Source organism: Rhinoraja longicauda, chromosome 22 (genome assembly GCF_053455715.1).
Source record: "Rhinoraja longicauda isolate Sanriku21f chromosome 22, sRhiLon1.1, whole genome shotgun sequence".
NCBI lineage: Eukaryota > Metazoa > Chordata > Chondrichthyes > Rajiformes > Arhynchobatidae > Rhinoraja > Rhinoraja longicauda.
This window is the reverse complement of record NC_135974.1, coordinates 7,919,519-7,941,190: the sequence shown is the minus strand read 5'-3', so window position 1 is coordinate 7,941,190 and position 21,672 is coordinate 7,919,519. Positions and strand designations below refer to the sequence as shown.

The following is a 21,672-nucleotide window of genomic DNA, read 5'->3' as shown; positions in this document are numbered from 1 at the left end:
TGAATTATGCCAGATTGAATGCAAACTGATTTGTTTGAAGACATTGGGTCAAATTTGACGGCATGTTTGTGTTCCAGATAATATTTGAATGATAGGAATGGCTCATATTTGAAAGCTGCTTCATAACGCTTGCACTTCACAAAATTCCTATTGTGTTTCTTCACAAGAAAGTTGACCTAAATGTCCGACTTCTTGCCTTGAAAATCAATCCAGTTATCCGACATTTTGCTGTTCAAAATTTTCTGAACGCATTTTACTGATGTTTATGTTTTTGCTTAACTTTACAGGATAAACTGACAGCAAATCCACCAAACATTTATTTACAAAACAAGGAATCTCGTATCATCCTATTCTAGTACTAGCTTTAAAGAAAGAGTTTAGAAATTTAATTAATGATGATGACTTTCATGACATTTTGCGAAAAACTGATTAAACAGAGCAGCCTCACTCCACAGTGCGATGCAAATACTTACCCATATTATTCCAGCAGTGCCTCCCAAGCTCATAACCTCTGAGATTGCAGATATTTGATGAAGTCACAGATATTCATCACTCTGCATTTCATCTATATAACTAATTTTAAAGCAATTAGCGTATATCAGATTTCCAGCAATTTTTCGGTTCTGCAGTTTACAATTCCTGGTTTATTTTTCTCCCCTGCCCTCATTGATTTCTGTCTACTTATACTTCTCTAGCCAAATCATCAGTGATTAACAAGTATTCATTATTCTGCCTTACACAGTTTTTTTGGCTTCCACAGTTTTTTTGTTACCTAGACAGTCTTGGCATGATGATCAACCCCTTTATTCCCTCGCCCGCTCTTCAATCTAAATAATGTTTGGTTTCCCATTTTATCAGTTCTGATGTAAATTTATCAACCTGAATTGCTTCCCTTTCCATATATGATGGCAAATCAGCTAAGAGTCAGCAGCATTTTCCATTTTCAGGTTTCCAACATTTGCAATCTTTTTGCTTTTTGATTACAGGTGTAATACCCCTTTGCTTGCATTATTTATTAACATCATTAAAATCATTACACTACCACTGCGCCCTCTGAGATTACCAATCTTGGACACAGGTTCCTCATATCTTGAATAAAGTTCAGGCTTCACTAAAGCACCAATTTAAATTTGAATGAATTGCTTGCTGGTAGTTTTACGATATGAATACTTCCACCCAACAAGAACAACAAGTCTGCCAAGGTCTGTTGGAGCTCCCAGTTGCTAACCATTATATCTCCCTTTTGGCCTTGGCCTCCTCCATTGCCAAAGGCCACATGCAAACTGCAAGAACTGCACCAGATATTCCAGATATTCCCCTTGGGTATCTTATAATTATATGACCATTGAATGCTCTAAGTAATACCCCCAACCTTCTTATTACCCAGCCCCCACCCCATTACGCACACATTTCTCCCACCATGTTCCACCACCTTAGTCACCCTGCTCCTTTCACCTCTTTCACATGCCCATATCCCATCCCTGAGTCCCATGTTTCCCTTTTATCTGCCTCTTTCTCCACCTTCTGTCTCCTTCCACCTATTTTCCTCCCTCTGGCTTTACATTTCATTCCTCCTTTCCGTTACTTAACCAACACCCTCTTCACCTCGACACCACCTATCTATCAATCACCCCCCCCCCCATTACCCACCTATCACTTACCAGGCTTTGCCGCATTCCCACACCTCTGTTCTACCTTCCTTCCCCCTACTCCTTCAGTCCAAGGAATGGTCCCGACCCGAAGCATCATCTTTCCAGATGCTGCCTGACCCAACTGAGTTAATCCAGTAGTAAATTGGAGACACAAGGAACTGTAGATGCTGGAATCTTGAACAAGACATTAAAAGCTTTGACAAGAAAAACTCACCAGAGTTCCTCCAGCATTATGTTGTTTAGTCTCTAGCTTCAACAGGTTTATAAAAAGCTTGGATTTGGATTTGAGTGCTGATACCATCCAACTTTGAGTGCAATATTTCTATGCATGTAATTGAGTATGAATATTTCTCCTGCTTAGATCGATGTATCAATACTAACTAGATAGTATTTAAATACTAATACTAACGGATTACCTAACAGTACCATTGAGTATAGTTCTGTGCATCGTTAGCTTTAATACTTCAGAGATTCCACTTTGCTTGCTGCCTGAATTTAATATGATGTACTTACGCAGTTGGACGGATAGATCCAGGTGCTAGAACAGCTGATGATGAGGATGAGGACGATGAAGATGCTGATGCTGATGCCGATGCCGATGCCGCTGGTGCCGGTGCCGGTGCCGGTGCCGGTGCCGGTGCCGATGCCGGTGCCGGTGCCGGTGGTGCCGATGCCGGTGCCGGTGGCACCAATGATGAAGGCGCAGGTTGTGGTTTCTCATCAGATGATTTGGATCCACTTGTTTGGGATATAGGTGTGTTTGGAGCACCAGAAGCAATGGGAGAAATGGGAATTGGCAGAGTTGTCGGAGTTAAGGAGGCATCTGTCTGTAAGAAGAGTAATGAGAATAAAAACATATTCAGCAATGTTAGTTACAAAATCAACCAACATTTAAACTGAAGGGAAATATAGACACAACACAAGTTCATCTAAAGTTACACAACCACTGTTTTCTTTTGTTAGAAGCAAGGGTGAAATTGCTCTCTAACAAGTGTCAAATTGGCAGCAGCTTAATTGTCTTTACTAACTTCACCACAACTCAAGTGCTGCCAAAGTCTATGAAAAGGCTTGTCAGACAAATTCACTAAAACCAAATGCTTCTAGCTGCAATCACAGTACTCATTCCTCAACTGGAAAATTATCTCAAATCTCCTGTAATTTTACCTTTCTATATTTGTGTTGATAATTTCTGTTCCAAAATTAATTAGACAGATAGACAGAGATAGGGAGATAGACAAACAAACATACATAAGGCCTTGTGGCGGGAAGTTACAGTGCCCTCCATAATGTTTGGGACAAAGACCCAATATCATTTATTTATTTGCCTCTGTACTCCACAAATTGAGATTTGTAGTAGAAAAAAAATCACACGTGGTTAAAGTGCACATTGTCAGATTTTAATAAAGGCCATTTTTATACATTTTTGTTTCACCATGTAGAAATTACAGCAGTGTTTATACATAGTCCCCCCCCCCCCCATTTCAGGGCACCATAATGTTTGGAACATAGCAATATCATGTAAATGAAAATAGTCATGTTGCATATCCTTTGCATGCAATGACTGCTTGAAGTCTGCGATTCATGGACATCACCAGTTGCTGGGTGTCTTCTCTGGTGATGCTCTGCCAGGCCTGTATTGCAGCCATCTTTAGCTTATGCTTGTTTTGGGGGCTAGTCCCCTTCAATTTTCTCTTCAGCATGTAAAAGGCATGCTCAATTGGGTTCAAATTGGGTGATTGACTTGGCCACCCAAGAATTTACCATTTTTTAGTTTTGAAAAACTCCTTTGTTGCTTTAGCAGTAGGTCTGGGATTATTGTCTTGCTGTAGAATGAACCGCCGGCCAATGAGTTTTGAGGCATATGTTTGAACTTGAGCAGAAAGGATGTGTCTATACAGTGCAATTCATTATGCTACTACCATCAGCACTTGTAGTGAGCCAGTACCTTCAGCAGCCATACATGCCAGGCCATAACACCCCCACCACCATGTTTCACAGATGAGATGGTAGGCTTTGGATCTTGGGCAGTTCTTCTCTCCTCCATACTTTGCTCTTGCCATCACTCTGATACGTTAATCTTCGTCTCATCTGTCCACAAGACCTTTTTCCAGAACTGTGGTTGCGCTTTTAAGTACTTCTTGACAAACTGTAACTTGGCCATCCTATTTTTGCGGCTAACCAGTGGTTTGCATCTTGCAGTGTAGCCTCTGTATTTCTGTTCATGAAGTCTTCTGCGGACAATGGTCATTAACAAATCCGCACCTGACTCCTGAGGAGTGTTTCTGATCGGTTCGGACAGATGTTTGGGGATTTTTCTTTATTATAGAGAGAATTCTTCTGTCATCAGCTGTGGAGGTCGTCCTTGGCCTGCCAGTCCCTTTGCGATTAGTAAGCTCACCAGTGCTCTCTTTCTTCTTAATGATGTTCCAAACAGTTAATTTTGGTAAGCCTAAGGTCCGGCTGATGTCTCTAACAGTTTTATTCTTGTTTCTCAGTCTCACAATGGCTTCTTTGACTTTCATTGGCACAACTTTGGTCCTCATGTTGATAAACAGCAATAAAAGTTTCCAAAGGTGATGGAAAGACTGGAGGAAAGATTAGGTGCTGGGACCTCTCTTAAACCTGCATTACGGAGGCAATTAAACACACCTGAGCAATTACAAATACCTGTGAAGCCATGTGTCCAAAACATTATGGTGCCCTGAAATTGGGGGGGGGAACTATGTATAAACACAGCTGTAAATTCTACATGGTGAAACCAAAATGTATAAAAATACCCTTTAATAAAATCTGACAATGTGCACTTTAACCATATATGATTTTTTTCTATCACAAATCTCAAATTGTGGAGTACAGAGGCAAATAAATAAATGATGGGTCTTTGTCCCAAACATTATGGAGGGCACTGTAGAATGCAAACACGTTTTTTTGTTTTGCGTTTTCACATTAGAAGCTGTTCACCTTTAAGCCAGATGGCATCTGGATGGTAAAAGATAGAGAAGGGAAAGGGATAGAGAAAATATGTAAAAGATTAACTTATTGAAGGCAAACTGTCTGCTGAAATAATGGTGTTACCTGTCCATTGAAACTAAGGTCAGTGTTGCTCCACTGGAATATCTAAACAGGAAAATGAAAGCTGATATTTGGCAGATAAAACCTTCACACAGTAATAATTGCCCTATCTCTTAAGCAGTGAGCTGTGCCTTTCTGCAGTGGTACATATCCATTCATAGGCCAACAGTAGCAAGAAACAAATGATGTGTGGAAGGAGCTGCAAGCTCAGATAATGAAATAACAGGTGCCTCCTTAAGCACTAACCTCTCTGCCATTGAATAATGGGAGACAGGAGACAAGCTAATGATTAGTTTAATGGAATTCCGGAGACTTGAATTACAGTATTAAGCACATCTTGAAAGTGTGGAGCAAATGAATCCATGTAATGGCAAACACTCCTTCGAGTTTCATGGTTAGTGTAACTCTCCCCTGCATTTTGAAAGTGACTGCCTGGATACTCATGCTGAATAAAGAATAAACACAATCATCAATATGATTTAATACTGAATCATTTCACACACTAAAAGGTTAATTTGTACAGCAGCAACAGAAGTTATCCTTTTCACCATCCTCAATCTTTTTGTTATCTTGGTTGCCTTGTCGATAAAAGCCTCCTGAAGATGATTTTCCATAAACGACAAGCATGCCAATGAGAAAACAGAAGAATAAAATAGTAAGAAATTCTAGGTCAAACCTCCATGATGTCCTTCATGCAGCCTACTGTTGTTCCTTCATTAACATTTTTCCACAAAACCAGGATCTTAATCTTTCAGAAAGCATTCATTAAGTCACAACAGAATGCATGCATAAGGATTTGGCCCCTGTTACATTTAATTCAGACTGATTTCATGATGCTTACGTTTAATGCTCAAAGCTCAAATTTGTTTCTATATTGTAACCCTTCAGTTTGGCCATCTCATCTTTCCTGCCATCCAATCTTTCCTCCCATCCATACCATCGCTGATTTGTTCCTTCCAGCCATCCAATATTCTCCATCCACCACCTTGCAACATTTATACCCTTCCTTAAATAAGATGATCAATACTGCACATAATATTCGAGATATGGTCTGATCAATTATCTATATAACTAAAGCATAACCTCCCTATTTTTAAATACAATTCCACTTGCAAAAAACAGACATTCTGTTAGTTTTCCTCATTACTTATTTTACCAGCATAGTGGCCTTTAGTAAATCATGCATCGACAGCTAGATCCCACATTAGACTCCATTTACCAGCTTTGCCCATTCATTTAATCAATCTACTTCGCTTTGTAGTCTTCTAATATGCTCTTCACGACTTACGTTCCTAGTCACATTTCTTCCTTCCTCTCTCAAAAAAGGATGATCTAATTTTTCGTTGAGATTAAGTTGAGCTATTTTGGAATGATGTGGGTGATAAAGAACAAAGAGTTGGGAGTGGGAATTTGATGGAGAATTAAAATAACAGGTAACCAAAAGCTTGGGACATGCTTACGAAACCAAGGGGAGATGATCCGTATGACCATCAGTCAATATGTATTTAGGATTGCATTTAAAGCAGCATTTACAATATACTAAGAATGCTGGAGATACCAGAAAGTGCCGGAAATAGTGGAAGTTGATTATCGAATGAACAGTGAGGGAGGGAAGGCAAAAATGAGAGTACCTTGATTAAGATTCTGAGAAGAAACAGGGAAGGTTGAGAACAGACGGGCATGAAATAGAACATTGATAGTCGAAGAAAAATTAAAACATATCAAAGGATCTTTTTATTTCCATTATGCTAAGATTTTCAGCATACGATATTTATAAATATGTCGCAGGAATGCCTAATGGAAAGATTATTTTTAAATCAGGTAACTTTTTTAAAAATCAGACAATTCTTACTCGGGGTCTTTTGAAGCTATTTGTTGATTGCTGCTGGGTTTCTTCAGAATGTCGTCTCTTCCGTTGTGCGTTGTCAGCGACTGAATCTCCGTCACCTGATTCCACAGTTGCATTTAACCCAAGAGGATCAGACTACAAGAGAAACAAGATTAAATGTTAAATTGCAGCAAAATATTAACTGTATTCTTCCATCAAAGTTACAGTGCTGTGTAATGTTGTGCATTGATCTGCAGCACATTGGGCGGCACAGTGACGCAGCGGTAGAATTGCTGCCTTAAAGCGTTTGCATTGCTGGAGACCCGGGCTCGATCCCGACTACGGGTGCTGTCAGTGCGGAGTTTGTACGTTCTCCCCATGACCGCATGGGTTTTCTCTGAGATCTTCGGTTACCTCCCACACTTCAAAGACGTACAGGTATGTACGTTAATTGGCTTTGTATATGTGTAAATTGTCCCCAGTGTGTGTAGGGTAATGTTAATGTGCGGGGATCGCTGGTCGGTGCAGACTTGGTGGGCCAAAGGGCCTATTTCCACGCTGTATCTCTAAACTAAACTAAAAGTTTATCATCGTCAACTATGATAATCTTGAATTCACTAAAAATATTTTTAAAAACCTATTGGCCCTTGATACCATCATCCAAAATCAAACACTGTTCTGGATCAGCCTGGAATGAAAATATAATTTACGGCTTCTTTCTGTGAAGTTTTGTTACACCACTTCACACCTCCTCCAACCTCACCTTCAAGTGTGAAGAGCTCAAGTGCACCCCCATCCCTCCTGACCAGTACTCATCTTTCCTGAATTCTTTCAAGATTTTTCCAGTCCCTACATCTAATCTCCAGCATTATGAAAATTTATGATCATATCCCCCTCCAATTCAAGCTTCGTGCATTGCAAATTATAATTGGCAACTGGTCCAATCCTTTGGCAACTGTGGCTTCAACTGCTACGTTCCAAAGTTGCAAATTCCCTCCTGAACAGTGCTAAATTGAGGCACTCCTAAACTCTTTGTCCAAGCTTTTAGTAATCTGCCCAAATAGCTCATTCAGCTTGGCTTCAAATTTTTTGAATAAATATCCCTACAATTTAACGAGAGATTTTGTAGGGATGTTAAAAACAATATGAGACATGGACCAAAGAGCTGAAATGCAGAGGAGATTGCAGATCAGCTGCTTTTGGCAAGGGACATTTAAGCTAAATGTGGTATAGAAACATAGAAAATAGGTGCAGGAGTAGGCCATTCGGCCCTTTGAGCCTGCACCGCCATTCAATATGATCATGGATGATCATCCAGCTCAGTAGCCTGTACCTGCCTTCTCTCCATACCCCTTGATCCCTTTAGCAAAAAGGGCCACATCTAACTCCCTCTTAAATATAGCCAATGAACTGGCCTCAACTACCTTCTGTGGCAGAGAATTCCACAGACTCACCACTCTCTGTGTGAAGAAATGTTTTCTCATCTCGGTCCTAAAAGACTTCCCCCTTATCCTTAAGCTGTAACCCCTGGTTCTGGACTCCCCCAACATCGGGAACAATCTTCCCGCATCTAGCCTCTCCAACCCCTTAAGAATTTTATATGTTTCTATAAGATCCACCCTCAGTCTTCTAAATTCCAGCGAGTACAAGCCCAGTCTATCCAGTCTTTCTTCATATGAAAGTCCCGCCATCCCAGGGATCAATCTGGTGAACCTTCTCTGTACTCCATCTAAGGCAAGAACGTCTTTCCTCAGGTTAGGAGACCAAAACTGCACACAATACTCCAGGTGCGGTCTCACCAAGGCCCTGTACAACTGCAACAGAAACTCCCTGCTCCTAAACTCAAATCCTCTTGCTATGAATGCCAACATACCATTCGCTTTCTTCACTGCCTGCTGCACCTGCATGCTTGCTTTCAATGACTGGTGCACCATGACACCCAGGTCACGTTGCATCTCCCCTTCTCCCAATTGGTCACCATTCAGGTAATACTCTGCTTTCCTGTTCTTGCCGCCAAAGTGGATAACCTCACATTTATCCACATTATATTGCATCTGCCATGCATATGCCCACTCGCCTAATCTATCCGTCACTCTGCAGCCTCCTAGCATCCTCCTCGCAGCTAACACTGCCACCCAGCTTCGTGTCATCCGCAAACTTAGAGATGTTGCATTCAATTCCCTCGTCCAAATCATTAATATACACTGTAAATAACTGGGGTCCCAGCACTGAGCCTTGCGGTACCCCACTAGTCACTGCTGCCATTCCGAAAAGGACCCGTATATTCCTACTCTTTGCTTCCTGTCCGCCAACCAATTTTCTATCCACCTCAACACTGAACCCTCAATACCGTGTGCTTTAAGTTTGTACACCAATCTCCTATGTGGGACCTAGTCGAAGGCCTTCTGAAAGTCCAGATATAACACATCGACTGGTTCTCCCTTATCCACTCTACTAGTTACATCCTCGAAAAATTATATAAGATTCATCAGACATGATTTGCCTTTGGTAAATCCATGCTGACTTTGTCCGATGATTTCACCACTTTCCCAATGTGATGCTATCACATCTTTAATAACTGACTCTAGCATTTTCCCCACTACCGATGTTAGGCTAACTGGTCTATAATTCCCCGTTTTCTCTCCCTCCCTTTTTAAAAAGTGGGGTTACATTAGCTACCCTCCAGTCCTCAGGAACTACTCCAGAATCTAAAGAGTTTTGAAAAATTATCACTAATGCATCCATTATTTCTGAGGCTACTTCCTTAGGCACTCTGGGATGCAGCCTATCTGGCCCTGGGGATTTATCTGCCTTTAATCCATTTAATTTACCTAACACCACTTCCCGACTAACCTGGATTTCCCTCAGTTCCTCCATCTCATTAGACCCCCGGTCCCCCGCTATTTCCGGCAGACGGTTTATGTCTTCCTTAGTGTCAAGGTCCCTTAGCCAATGGAAGAGACTCCAATTGCTTGTGTCAGATGCAACACAAAGAAAGATAGGTGCGCTTGTTAGAAACAGGAGACACCGTTCCTCAATCGCACACAATGAAATACTATGGGAGGCCGACCGCAAACAAATCAGAGTTGAACTGAGATGGAAGACTGACAAATGACTAGAACTGGACCACGCAGGAAGTGTTTCTCAAAACAGTCACCTAATCTGCATGTTATCTCCCAATGCAGAGGAAAGCAATCAAAGGCAACGAACAAAATACACTAAACTGAAAGAATTATAAGCGAATAACCTCTTCATTGGAAAGAATATCTGGGGCCATGGAATGTTGGGTGAGATAAGTAATGCACTCCTTGTGTTTGCAAGGGAAGATGCCACAGGAAAGGAAGAGGACACTGATGGAAATATAAATATGGAACCAGATCGTTGCAATGGGAAGTTTCCTTTCAGAATTCTAAAAGAGAATATGGGAAGTTAAGTTTATTCCTGACAGTCAGGCCCTACATTATTGTAAGGAATAATTATTATCAAAAGATATAGTTACGAAGAAACCCTAAAAATGTATCCCTGGTTAGTAGTGACAGCATCTGTACTCTGAAGACAATGCAAATGAATTTCAGGTACAGGCAAAAATGGATAATTACTATAATATAGAGCATAGAGCGTGGATTTCCAGACAATAGAGCTGTGTTCCATCAGTTTAAACTGGACTTAAAGCATGTTTAATTCACTGTAAAGTCTATCCTGGGAACTGAGTTTTATCTCTCAGATGTCGACTGGCCCGCTATTCGTTACCAATGTGGTATTTCATACATTTTCTGGTTAAACTTATCACTCTGAATATGTGACAGAGATTTTCTTTCACATAACAAGTTTCACAATATATATTAGAAAGCATGAGAATAATAATCAATAGCATCTACAATAAGACCTGCTCTGTGTAGGTCTCATTGTAGATCCATAACTTAACTTTAGTACGTAGTATTTGTACTGGTAGAGCTGCAGCCTCATAGCACCAGAGACCCAGATTCAATCCTGACCTCATGTGCTGTCTATGTGGAGTTCTCCCTGTGACTACGTGGGCCTCCTCTGGGTGCTCCAGTTTCCTCCCACATTTCAAAGGCATGAGGGTTTGTAGGGTAATTGCCCTCTGTAAATTGCCCCAAGTATATAAGGAATGGATACGAAAGTGAGATAACGTAGAATTAGTGTGAATGGGGATTGATGGTCGGCGTGGACTTAGTGGGCCGAAGGGCCTGCTTCCATGCTCTTTCTCTAAACCAAACTAAACTTAAGTGTATGCCATGGCACTATAACACTGAGAAGGCTGCAAAACATTTCTATTTGATTCAGTGCTAAGCTGCCTTATCATCCTTCCAATGGATAAGCATCCTCTATTTTTTTCCGCCATTGCAACTGACAATTTGTGGTTTTGGCAATATATTAAATTGATCGAATGCGAGTGTTGAACCGAACCTTCCCATAATGAATAGAAATGCGTTAATTTTAATAGCCTTTTTTATTGCATCTTTGATTCTCAATGTTGGTCGTAATGGCAGTTGAATATATCTCATACATATTTGCTTATTTTATTTTATCTGCATGTAATTAGTTTGGCATCTTTATTAGGTGCTACGTCAATTAGAATCGTAGTGTCATACAGCACAGAAACAAGCCCTTTGGCCTAACTTGTCTGTGTTGACCAAGATGCCCCATCTAAGATAGCCCCATTTAGCAACGTTTGGCCCATATCTCTCTAAAGCTTTTCTATCCATGTACCTGTCCAAATGTCTTTTAAATGTTGCTCTTTCCTCTGACAGCAGCAACAAGGTATTGCAGATGCTGGTTTACACATAAGGACACAAGTGTTGGAGTAACTCAGCAGATCAGGCAGCATCTCTGGAGAACATGTCTGAACTTCAGTCTGAAGAAGGGTCCCGATCCAAAACGTCACCCATCCATGTTCTCCAGAGATGCTGCCTGACTCGCTGAGTTACTCCAGCACTTGTTTGTATGTTTGTATGTTGTCTGAGTCTATGTGCACATGATGCTGCTGCAAACAAGATTTTCATTGTACCTGTACGTCACCGTACTTATTCATATGACAGAAACCTTGACTGGGCTGCTATGGTGGGACACTTGCATGCTCAAGTCATTTCATAAGGCTTTTTCTCTATGTCAACTGGTCTAGAAAAACGACCAGACAGATGCCCCAATCCTCCATGTTGGGGAACTGGTAATGTTTTGTTAAAAAACAAGTCCACTATCACAATGTGCTTCGAGACTAGTGATGGAGCTCATTAACAGCCTCCCACACATCCATGATCCAGTCTGCCTACCATCGCAACGGGTTTACAGTAGACACCATCTCCCTGGCCCTAAAATCATCTCTGGAATATTTAAGACAACAAGGATGCCTACATTAGACTCTTATTTATTGACTATAGCTCCACCCTCAACACCATAATCCCACCCACACTCATCTCCAAAATCCTGCACCTAGGAATCAGCAACCCCCTCTGTCACTGGATCCTTAACTTTCTGACCCACTGACTCGACCCGAAACGTCACCCATTCCTTCTCTCCAGAGATGCTGGCTGACCTGCTGAGTTGCTCCAGCATTTTGTGATACCTTCAACCCACTGACCACAATCAGTAAAGATAGATAACACATTTTCCACAATAATTCTCACAATAGTCCCTGAAGAATGTGTTCTCAATCCTCCACTATACTCTCTGTACCCTATTATGTACCCTATTATGCTCCCTATACACTCAAATCCAGCTCTAATTCCATCTACGTCTGCAGATGACACCACTGTGGCAATGGCAAAAGCCAAAATTAAGTCACGTGCATGACAACTGAAGTGCTCAACACCTGGCCAAAAAACATTATTTTTTGGTACACATGAAACAGGAAAGCTAGTTTTGATTGCAGCAGAGATTATATTGTGCATGTTAGTAAGAGATGATGGATGGGATCAGGAAGATTAACAAAAGCCTCAGGAGAAATACGACTGCATTCTGAATGAGGGTGTTGCTATCCTTTTAAAGATGTAACATTACCCTGATTCAGGACCATACTCTGACAAATGAAAATAATGAAGAAGCAAAGGACAAATTCTCTCATGCTACAGGCCAAGTCAGAGGGAGCAAAATGCCATAACCTAATTGTTGTCATGGGAGATTGGCAAACCTAGGTTGGTAAGGACAACACAAATAATGGCAGAACAACAGGAACCACATAAAAATGGAAAAAGGGACTTACTGATTTCTGCAATATGAAGTAAAGTTTTGTGATGACCAGATTGCTCAACATACAGCAATTCAATTCTCAAGATATTGCCTTCTCCTGATATCTCTGGATAGCCAAACCAGTTTGACCACTGATTTTCAACAGTAAAGTTTCAATGTTCACTCCTTATTGCCCAGACCCACACCTCCCAACAATATTCCAGAAACCAATGCATAATCTCCACTTCAGCCCCAACAGCCATTTTTCTACGTGCAATCCTCGCTCCACCATTCAAAAGACTTTTCACTTACCACTAAAATCATCCGCATCGCTGAATGTGAAACCAGAACAACATAACCCACAACACAGGATGCAAGTCGAGTTCAACATCGCCTCCATAAGTGAATGCGAGTCTGGATGAACATCAACCACACTCTAGAATGTGAAGCTCGATCAGCATCATCCATGTTAAAAGGAATGCACGTACACAACATCACCCACGCTTCAGAATCTGAGCCAAGACTAAAATAACCTGTATCACAGGATCCAAGTTTTAACAGTATCACCCACACCATGGGAGGTGAATATAAAACATTGTCCATGTTATAAAATGTGAATTTAGACATCATTATTCACATTACAGGCTGTGAATCAAGACCAACTTCACCCTAGTTACAGAATATACGTCTAAACCAACATTACCCACATGAAAGAATGAGAACATGAACTAAAGTCACCCACACTACTGATTATGAGTCTAGACCTGCATTGTCCACATTAAAAATTGAAGGCCCAGACTAATCATCACCGACACTAAGGAGTCCTAGTTTAGAAACTTCTCCACACAAAGAAACTGGAGCAACATTAAGAAATGTCTGGTATGGGGAAGATGGGCCGAAGGGCCTGTTTCCACACAGTATCACTCTATGACTCTAAATCTACTTGTAGAGTAGTATCAATTACATCAGAGAATAAGTCTTCAGCAGTTTTGCTCACATCAAGAACATGATCACTTCCAATACGGAATGCAATTTTTGAGCAGTTTCAGACACACCCACTAAGAAAATCCAGAACAGTTTTTCCCCCCTCACAGGAACACTAATTTAAAGCAATAAATTGCACAAAGAACATTAGACTAACATTCGTTTTAAGGAATGTGTCAAAAACGTCATCCTGTTCAAGATGACAATATTCAGATTCCCATTAGTTTATTGTCATATACAGAAGAGTAAAATGAAATTCTTTGTTTGAATAAAGATCTTTACTTTAACTGCAAAGTTATGATGAATAAAACTATAAATGCATAACTAAACAGCAGAATGGTGCAAAGACTGTAGAATAACCTGAAGTAGTGCAAACAAAATACTACAGTGCAATAGTGGAATAACCGAATAAGATAGAGTTAGAGTACATGGCGGTACCTCCAGGAAGTGGGTGAGAAAGAGGCGATTGTTTCAGGGGTCTAATAGTAGTGGGGAAGGGCTTGTTCTAAATTCTGGATGTCCGGGCTTTCAGGCTCCTGTATCTTCTCCCCAAAGTTTGAAGGGAGAAAAGGGAGCAGCCAGGAGCCTTGATGATACTTTCAGCCTTCATCATGTAGTGCACAGTGAAGATGGACTGGATGGAAATTATAAGTCTGTGATGGATTGGGCTGTGCTCACCACTCTCTGCAGCTTCAGGCAGTCATGAGCAGAGCAGCTGCCACACGAGGCTGAGGTATATCACGTTAGAATACTTCCTGTAGCACTATGGTAGAAGTTTGAGAGAATCCTCATGTTCACAGAATTTTCTCACGCTTAAGAAGTAAATACGCTGTCATGCTTTCTTGATCACTACATCAGTGTAAAGGGGCCAGATTAGGTCACCGGTGATATGGATGTCTAGAAACATGACGCAGTCAACCATCTGCACAGCAGCTCGGTACATGAGAGCAGGGTTGTGTTCACCCCCTTTACCTTAAGTCAATAGCTAATTCTTTCATCTTGCTGATGTTTAGGGCTTGTTGTTGTTCTGACACCATTGCACAAAGTTCCCAATTTCTTTCCTGTACTCCATCTCATCATTGTTGTTGATTCATCCGAAAACGGTGATATCATTGGTGAATTTTGTTTTAGATCGAGCTGCCGCGGTACTTAGCCACACATTTTCTGGGGACTGAGCTTACAACTCTGAGGAACAGCAGTGTTTGAGGGTCAGGGAGGAGGAAATGTTGAGACCAATTCAAAATAGCAGAAGCCAGTTACAGAAATGCATTCAAAGACCAAGGTCCAGAAGTTTAGGAATGAGCTAATTCAGTATTATGGTGTTGAAGGTTGAGTTCTAGCAAATGAAAAACATGTTGACAGTGTTTATATTACCAGTGATCCAGAGCTGAATGTAGTTCAAGGGAAATTGACTCCTCCACAGATCTATTTGTCCTATATGCAAATTGCAAGAAGTCTAGATTGACCAGGGGACAGGGATATAAATGGGCCATGACCAGTCGTTCAAAGTTCTTCATTTTGATGGACATTATGTCATTGAGATGGGTTACTTTACTTTCATTGGGTTTTGAAATGATGAGTTATCTTAAAGCAGATGGGGACAGTAAATTGTTGAAATGAGAGATTCATGGTATTTACAAAGAACTGTGGCCAGTTGATTGCTGCACGATTCCAGAATTCATCCAGGGACTCTATCTGGGCCAGCTGCTTTCCAAGAGTTTTCCCTCGTGAAAGTAGATCTGCCACCAAGATGTATGGGACAGAGTGGGGGACGGAGGACATACCTTGATGAAACTTCATTTGCCTTTTCAAAACAGGATTAAAAGGCATTGAGCTCATCCAGAAATTATATGAACAGAAATCAGCCCTGATTGTAGCTTGTAGCTTATGATGGTATTTAGGCCTGCCACATTCGCCTGGCATCTGCTTGACTCAAAGCAACCTCTGGCTTGTTCTGTAATTCTCCCTTGGCATCCCTGATAGGCTTACAACGATCATACTTGGCCTGTGTACAGTATGAGGTCATCCTTCTTGAAAACCATGGATCTGGATTTCAGCAGTGAATTTCCCTATTCATCCAGGTTTCTCAAATTGAAAAAATCCTGCGTCTTAAACAGTACTATGCTGAACAGTTTGACCACATATAGCTTCATCAACTCTGCTAAATCAGCTTCATCTGCATGGCAAGGTGAGTTTTGCCCCCATGTATCTCAGCAATTACAGATGAGCCTCGTGAGTGAAGAATACACAAGAATGTAAGAACCGTAGCTCAAACTTGCTTTGGCTGATTCGATTATCAGCCTCAACTCCACTCACTGAGTAACCAGTCATCCAAAACTACCTCTGAATCTTCCTAACTCAGCATCCACAGCTCTGATGTTATAAACAAAAGGTTTTGCAACTCTCTTAGGTGATTATATGATTTCATTCTATACCCCTCCACTCAGGGAGACATCATCCCATCTTCCCTGTTAAGTCCTCTCAGAATCATGTTTCAATAAAATCTCTTCTCATTCTTATAAAATCCACAGAATATGTGCCACCTATTCAATGTTTCCTGAAACAATTCCAGGTATCAATCTAGTCAATTCTCCATTGTCTCCAGGCGAAGTATAAGACTACTTCTGCAGAGTATTGTAAAACCCTGTAAAGTTAGAACAAGATTTCCTTACTCTTGTACTCCATTCACTTAAGGGCCTGTCCCGGTTACGCGATTTTTAAGGCGACTGTCAAAGTCGTAGCAGTTCGCCGAAATTGTCTTTTACCCTATGACAACGACCATGACAATGCCGAGTCAGGTCGATACAAGTTATTTTTTTTGTGAAACTAGCACCTGGCTAAGAGATTACACCGTCTTCGGAAACATCGCAAAATGACCGTCAAACTGTCACCTCCAATCTACCTGTCAAATGTCCTGACGGTAAATAAATTGGTTAAACAAAACCATCTTCTGGTATCTCCAAATGCCTTTTCTTAATTTAATATTACGTGCTTCTAAATGCATCTGCGACAACCAAGCAAACCTGGGGACAGCATGCGACAGCGCCCGCAATAAGCCACGATACCTGGCGACAAGCCAGCTGTCACCGAGAAATTTCTATCTGGAAAATGTTTCCACGACGCGCCGAGATCCGCTACGATTCAGTGAAGACTCCTCACGATCATGCCCGTGACACTCCGGCGACAGCCTAGCCGCTGGCAGTTGCCTTAAAATCGCCCAAGTGGGACAGGCCCTTAAATGATACATCCAACATTCCATTTGCTTTTTGTTTACTTGCTGCATCTGGACGATGATGTTTCCTGTCTGGAGATATCCCAATCTTTCTGAACACCAGCATTCACTGATCTCATGATAGCCTGGTATTATTCTGCTTTGCCATTCTCCAAATGAAAGCAGACAAAATTACACTTTCCTATCTTTATGGCATGTGGAGTTCATTGCAGTAACTATTTAAGGTCTTATTTATTCAAGGTTAAAGGAGGTGCATCAATTACAGCCTGTCAAGTTTGGTTATAAGAATAGCATTCACCTATCTGTACCAGCTTGCATAATGCTGACTAATTGCTAACTAGCTGCTTACATTGATCGAAACAAAAGTTAGTTTTAAAACAAGTATGTGAAGCAAAACAGAAAATGTTTCCCATGTGCAGTACATCAATTAACATATGTGAAAAGTATCTTAAGGATTCTGAAATGTATTCCTTTATCAGAATAAATTTCAGGTTGAATGAAGTCACATCTAACTGCTCCTATTGACCTTATTTCCATTTCTGCTTCTTACTGTTATATAACCAATGAGGAACCAGAGGTTTTTCACTGTTGTAATGTAAGAAATCTTGCAGCCAATTTCTACACATGCTCCCACAAACAGCAATAACCAAATAATGTGTCTGTGCTAATGAGAGGGGGAATTTAGCCAGGGTATTTAAAAGAAATGCCTTAGATGTCTTCAAAACGGTGATATGGGATTGTTATATCAACCGTAAAGGGCAAGTGCACATTTGGTTCAACACATCTAGTGGTGGGAATTTCAGGTGCAACTGTAAAATCTAATTGGGTACAGTAAAATTACAGGAGATGCATCAAACAAAATTGAGAAATGGTTAAGAAAACTGAAAGGAAAATATAATGATTTAATATATATATATATATATATATATAAATATTTGCCTTAAAAATTCAAGGATCTAAATAATGAGCAAAAACATTTCTGGGGGGTAGGATAACCACAATTTAAATGGTGTAATTGTTGAAAGGATATAAGCTTGTAATGATAAAGCTTGAGGTACAGCAAATTCAATAAGTAATTAATGAGCAAAAAAAAATCAAGTTCATTAATGTGATGGAGAGGCCAAGGACATTGCCACTAGGGCAAAATTGTACAAACCGAATAAGTTGTGGATATTCAAGGTTAACTCTCCACTTGCTTCTTGCCTGAAGTTGCAATACTATTTGCCAACAAGTATGGAAAAAGCCATTAACCTTGCTGTTATTTTTATCTGCAACTGTCGTTCTGTTAGTTTTGAATCCTCTCGGCTGTACTTTGGGTAGTATGTCTGGAGGTGATATTATCACAACGGGGCTGATGTTGGCTTTGTGATTCAGCAGCACCACCTGCAGGACAAAGCAGGAACGACCGTTCTCAATACTTCATTTCCATCCAAATTGCATTAAGCAGTCTCAGCAGATGACTCCGTTATACACTTAAATACATCATGTTATAGGAAATAAATAATACAAGTGGAACTTACAGTATCTGTGTATTGGAGTTTCCAAATAAAGCAGCTTTATTAAAATGTTTTTCTTTTGTGGGGAATGTTGAGTAAGATGCAATCACCAATACAGGATTTTACAAGGAAGGTACAACCTTTAATGAAGCATGTTATAGATAAGACAGTATTTATAAAAGGTGTTACATAATTGTTTATTTCACCCCTCAAACACATTTTGTCCAAGTGGTGGGAGAATGTGCACTGTTGCAGTGTACGTGAAAGTTTCCCCAAAAGTGATAAAGTAGCAATGATTATGAAATGACAATACATTTGCATGCAAAAGATAATGCAGAATTATTTGGAGATGATGTTCCTATTATGAAGCTATTCTTCCAAGGTGGTATGCTAACTCATTGATTTGTATAACACATTAGATTCTGTGACTCAAATTTAGAAGCAAAGTATAAAACAGGAAAAGTTGTGATGAACCTGCACAAAAAAAGCAGTTGTTAACCAATTGCTGGAATATTGTAAACAATTCTGGTCACCTAACTCTACACAAGATACAGAAAAGATATACAAGAATGATTCCAGGGATAGGAATTCAGCCTTAAGGTTACACCAGAGAAGCTGGGGTCATTTGCCATGCACCAAATGAGAGATTTCCTATAAGCATTCAACATCATGACAGATTTTGACATGGAAAACTGAGGCAAGCTGGTTCCAGTGGATGGTTTGAGGGGTAAAGGCCAAAATAAAAATTCTGAGGCAAAACGATACATGGAAAATTAAATGAAAAACTTATGCAGATATTAGTTTTGGTGGGGAATTCACTGATTAGAGCTGGGGAAAAAGAATCTATCAGTGCCTGCAAAGAGTAGCGTTGCAAATTCAATTGGTTGATCAGCCTCCTGTACCATTACAAATATATGATTATACACAATCACAACAGTAGTGAACATAGGGCAGATGATATTATGCAAGTCACCTAAATAAACTGTTTCAATGAAACTGTAGACTAAAGATAGTAAGCTTCACTATGCTACTGACGAAGGTATATCTTGTGCAGCAAAGGTACTTGCTGGGTTGTGTGCTAAGTGGTTTCCTCCAAATATTATATGCTTCTTTATATTGTTTACCTACATAGTCATCAACCCTACATACAAGACAGTAAGTACTCATCTACAGCTGGACCATATGACAATGATTTTATGCAAGAACATCTTTAAAACAGTGTACTAGCTGTTCTAGAAGTGAATGCATTCCTAGTGGGATATGTAGGGTAAACAATGCAAGTCTCCTATATCAGATAAGAGATGGAAAATTGAGATGGGAGAATCATGCCAAATATAGGATCATTGGAGTCTTAATAGGATTCTTGGGGTGGGACACATTAAAGGAGATTTCCAGCCATGAAGAACTAACAATCAATATGTCCCCTGTCGACTTAGAAATAATAAATATCAGGTGGTGGGGTCAGTTAGCGATAAAAATTGATACATGTGGAGATAGTGAGAATGGCAAAAGTACCAAACGCATACTTTACTTGGTTTTTATCAAGGACATGCAGCTAAAGTCATTGTAAAAGAGGACTAGCATTAGAATACCAGTGTTGAAATACTGAACATGCTGAAAAGTGATGGAACAAAATCACCAGATAACTTGACTATATTGATCGTAGATAAGTCACCAGATCCAATGGGATACATTGCAGATTATCGAGGGAACCAAGATCCTGAAAAGTTTAAAGAAATGCCACAAACCCAAAAACTATATGCCAGTTAATTTGACATCTGAGACAGTTGTTTTCAGCTTTCAGAAAGTACACAGTGACATTGGCATCTACGGGCATTAGTAATAGAACTACGCCTTCTCCAGAGATGTTTTAATGCCTTTTTACTCAGTGATACAGGGCACATTTCAACATCAACAAATGATACAAAGTTTATAAGTTTGAGATTACAAGGGATATTCCACAATAAATAATAAATAGAATAATTACAGTGCTGAAAGGTGCTATTCGGACCATCAAACTCAGATAGACCGTGCAAGGAAAGACCAGACTTTCATACTCCCTGTCTCCTTACTCAAAATTATGCATTTTATTTTCCCCTTCTTGTACCTATCCAATCATTTGAACATAATGACTGGTTTGCTTCCACCAGAAAGGGTAGATATTTTGCATTTCTTTGCATTAACCTTCACCTGCTAAGTGTCTGGCAGATCTTTTCTCATACTGTCTGTGGGTTAAATGGACCAAATAGTCCCTTTGAGCACTGTAATAATCCTATTCATTGCTTATTATGACGTATCCAGAGACTACGAATGGCACCATATAATGCAAGTGTTTTGTTTTTTTCTAACGTTACGGTACTCCATATTAATCCACTCCCCCTGGCCTAACACTTCTTCCAATGGTCTTTTCATTTGTGCGCTGCAGGGCCATCAACCATTTTGTCCTGGTGCTCTGGACCATCTAAGCCACTTTTCATTTCCACTTCGTGGCCCATCTTCAAAGCCTCCTTGTAAAATAACAGAAATCACAGCACAGGTCATGTGTCTCATCCAGTCTACGTCCACACGAGCAGCATCCTACTCCATTTACATAATCATTAACTCCTGCAGCACATTCCATAGAATAACATTTTTTGTTTAGACTTAAACCTCTTGCATCCATGGTCCTTCATTCTTAAACCCTACTTCTTTTCTCATTTTCATCCATTAACACAAAACCCAAAAGATCTAAAGTTAGAGGTAAAAGAATTAGCAGTGTTTTACACTAAAGGTCAATTAATGCATGTATTATTCACCATAATGGCTTGGCATTTAAATGTCAAATGCTTCTAGTCATTTTCTAACCATATAATTTAGCTCCATTCACAGTGTACCTTTGACTGCCGAGGTGTATATCAAAGCATACTACCTACTATTTGTATGCTTCAATTATAGCCGACAGAACACCAAGAATGGCTTCCTATGGGTGGCTCAGAAGTCAAGAGCCATTCTAACTATTTGGGCATTATGGTGGTGCACAGTGGTGTTTCAACTGCTTACCAATCAAAGAGAATCGTTATAATTAAGCCCTTTCCCTAGCAGTCATGTAGAAATGGTGCAAAGGAAAATTATCTGTCATGCATTGTCGCTAATGCATTTGCACTTTTTCCAACTGCCCACTGCCTTTTCAATCTTTGATTTGTACATGGTTCCCCTATCAACGTAGAGAAACCTTCATAA

At 40.2% G+C, this 21,672-nt stretch overlaps 2 protein-coding genes across 5 annotated transcripts in view; one reads left to right on the top strand and one right to left on the bottom strand.

Moving 5' to 3' along the window:
- The window catches only part of LOC144604376 (cytochrome c oxidase subunit 4 isoform 1, mitochondrial-like), a 420,358-nt gene that overhangs the window by 238,143 nt on the left and 160,543 nt on the right, over positions 1-21,672 (top strand). The gene's annotated exons all lie outside the window — the stretch shown is intronic.
- Positions 1-21,672, bottom strand: part of pcif1 (phosphorylated CTD interacting factor 1) — an 85,245-nt gene that overhangs the window by 38,780 nt on the left and 24,793 nt on the right. For 3 of the 4 annotated variants that reach the window (XM_078418684.1, XM_078418685.1, XM_078418683.1), the window contains 2 exons: positions 6,577-6,708; positions 2,166-2,479 (listed from right to left, as the gene is read on the bottom strand). In XM_078418684.1, the coding sequence (XP_078274810.1) occupies positions 2,166-2,479; positions 6,577-6,708 (446 nt within the window). Of the gene's footprint in view, positions 1-2,165; positions 2,480-6,576; positions 6,709-13,053; positions 13,126-21,672 lie in introns of those variants that run through there. The other variant, XM_078418686.1, reaches the window with a different exon arrangement.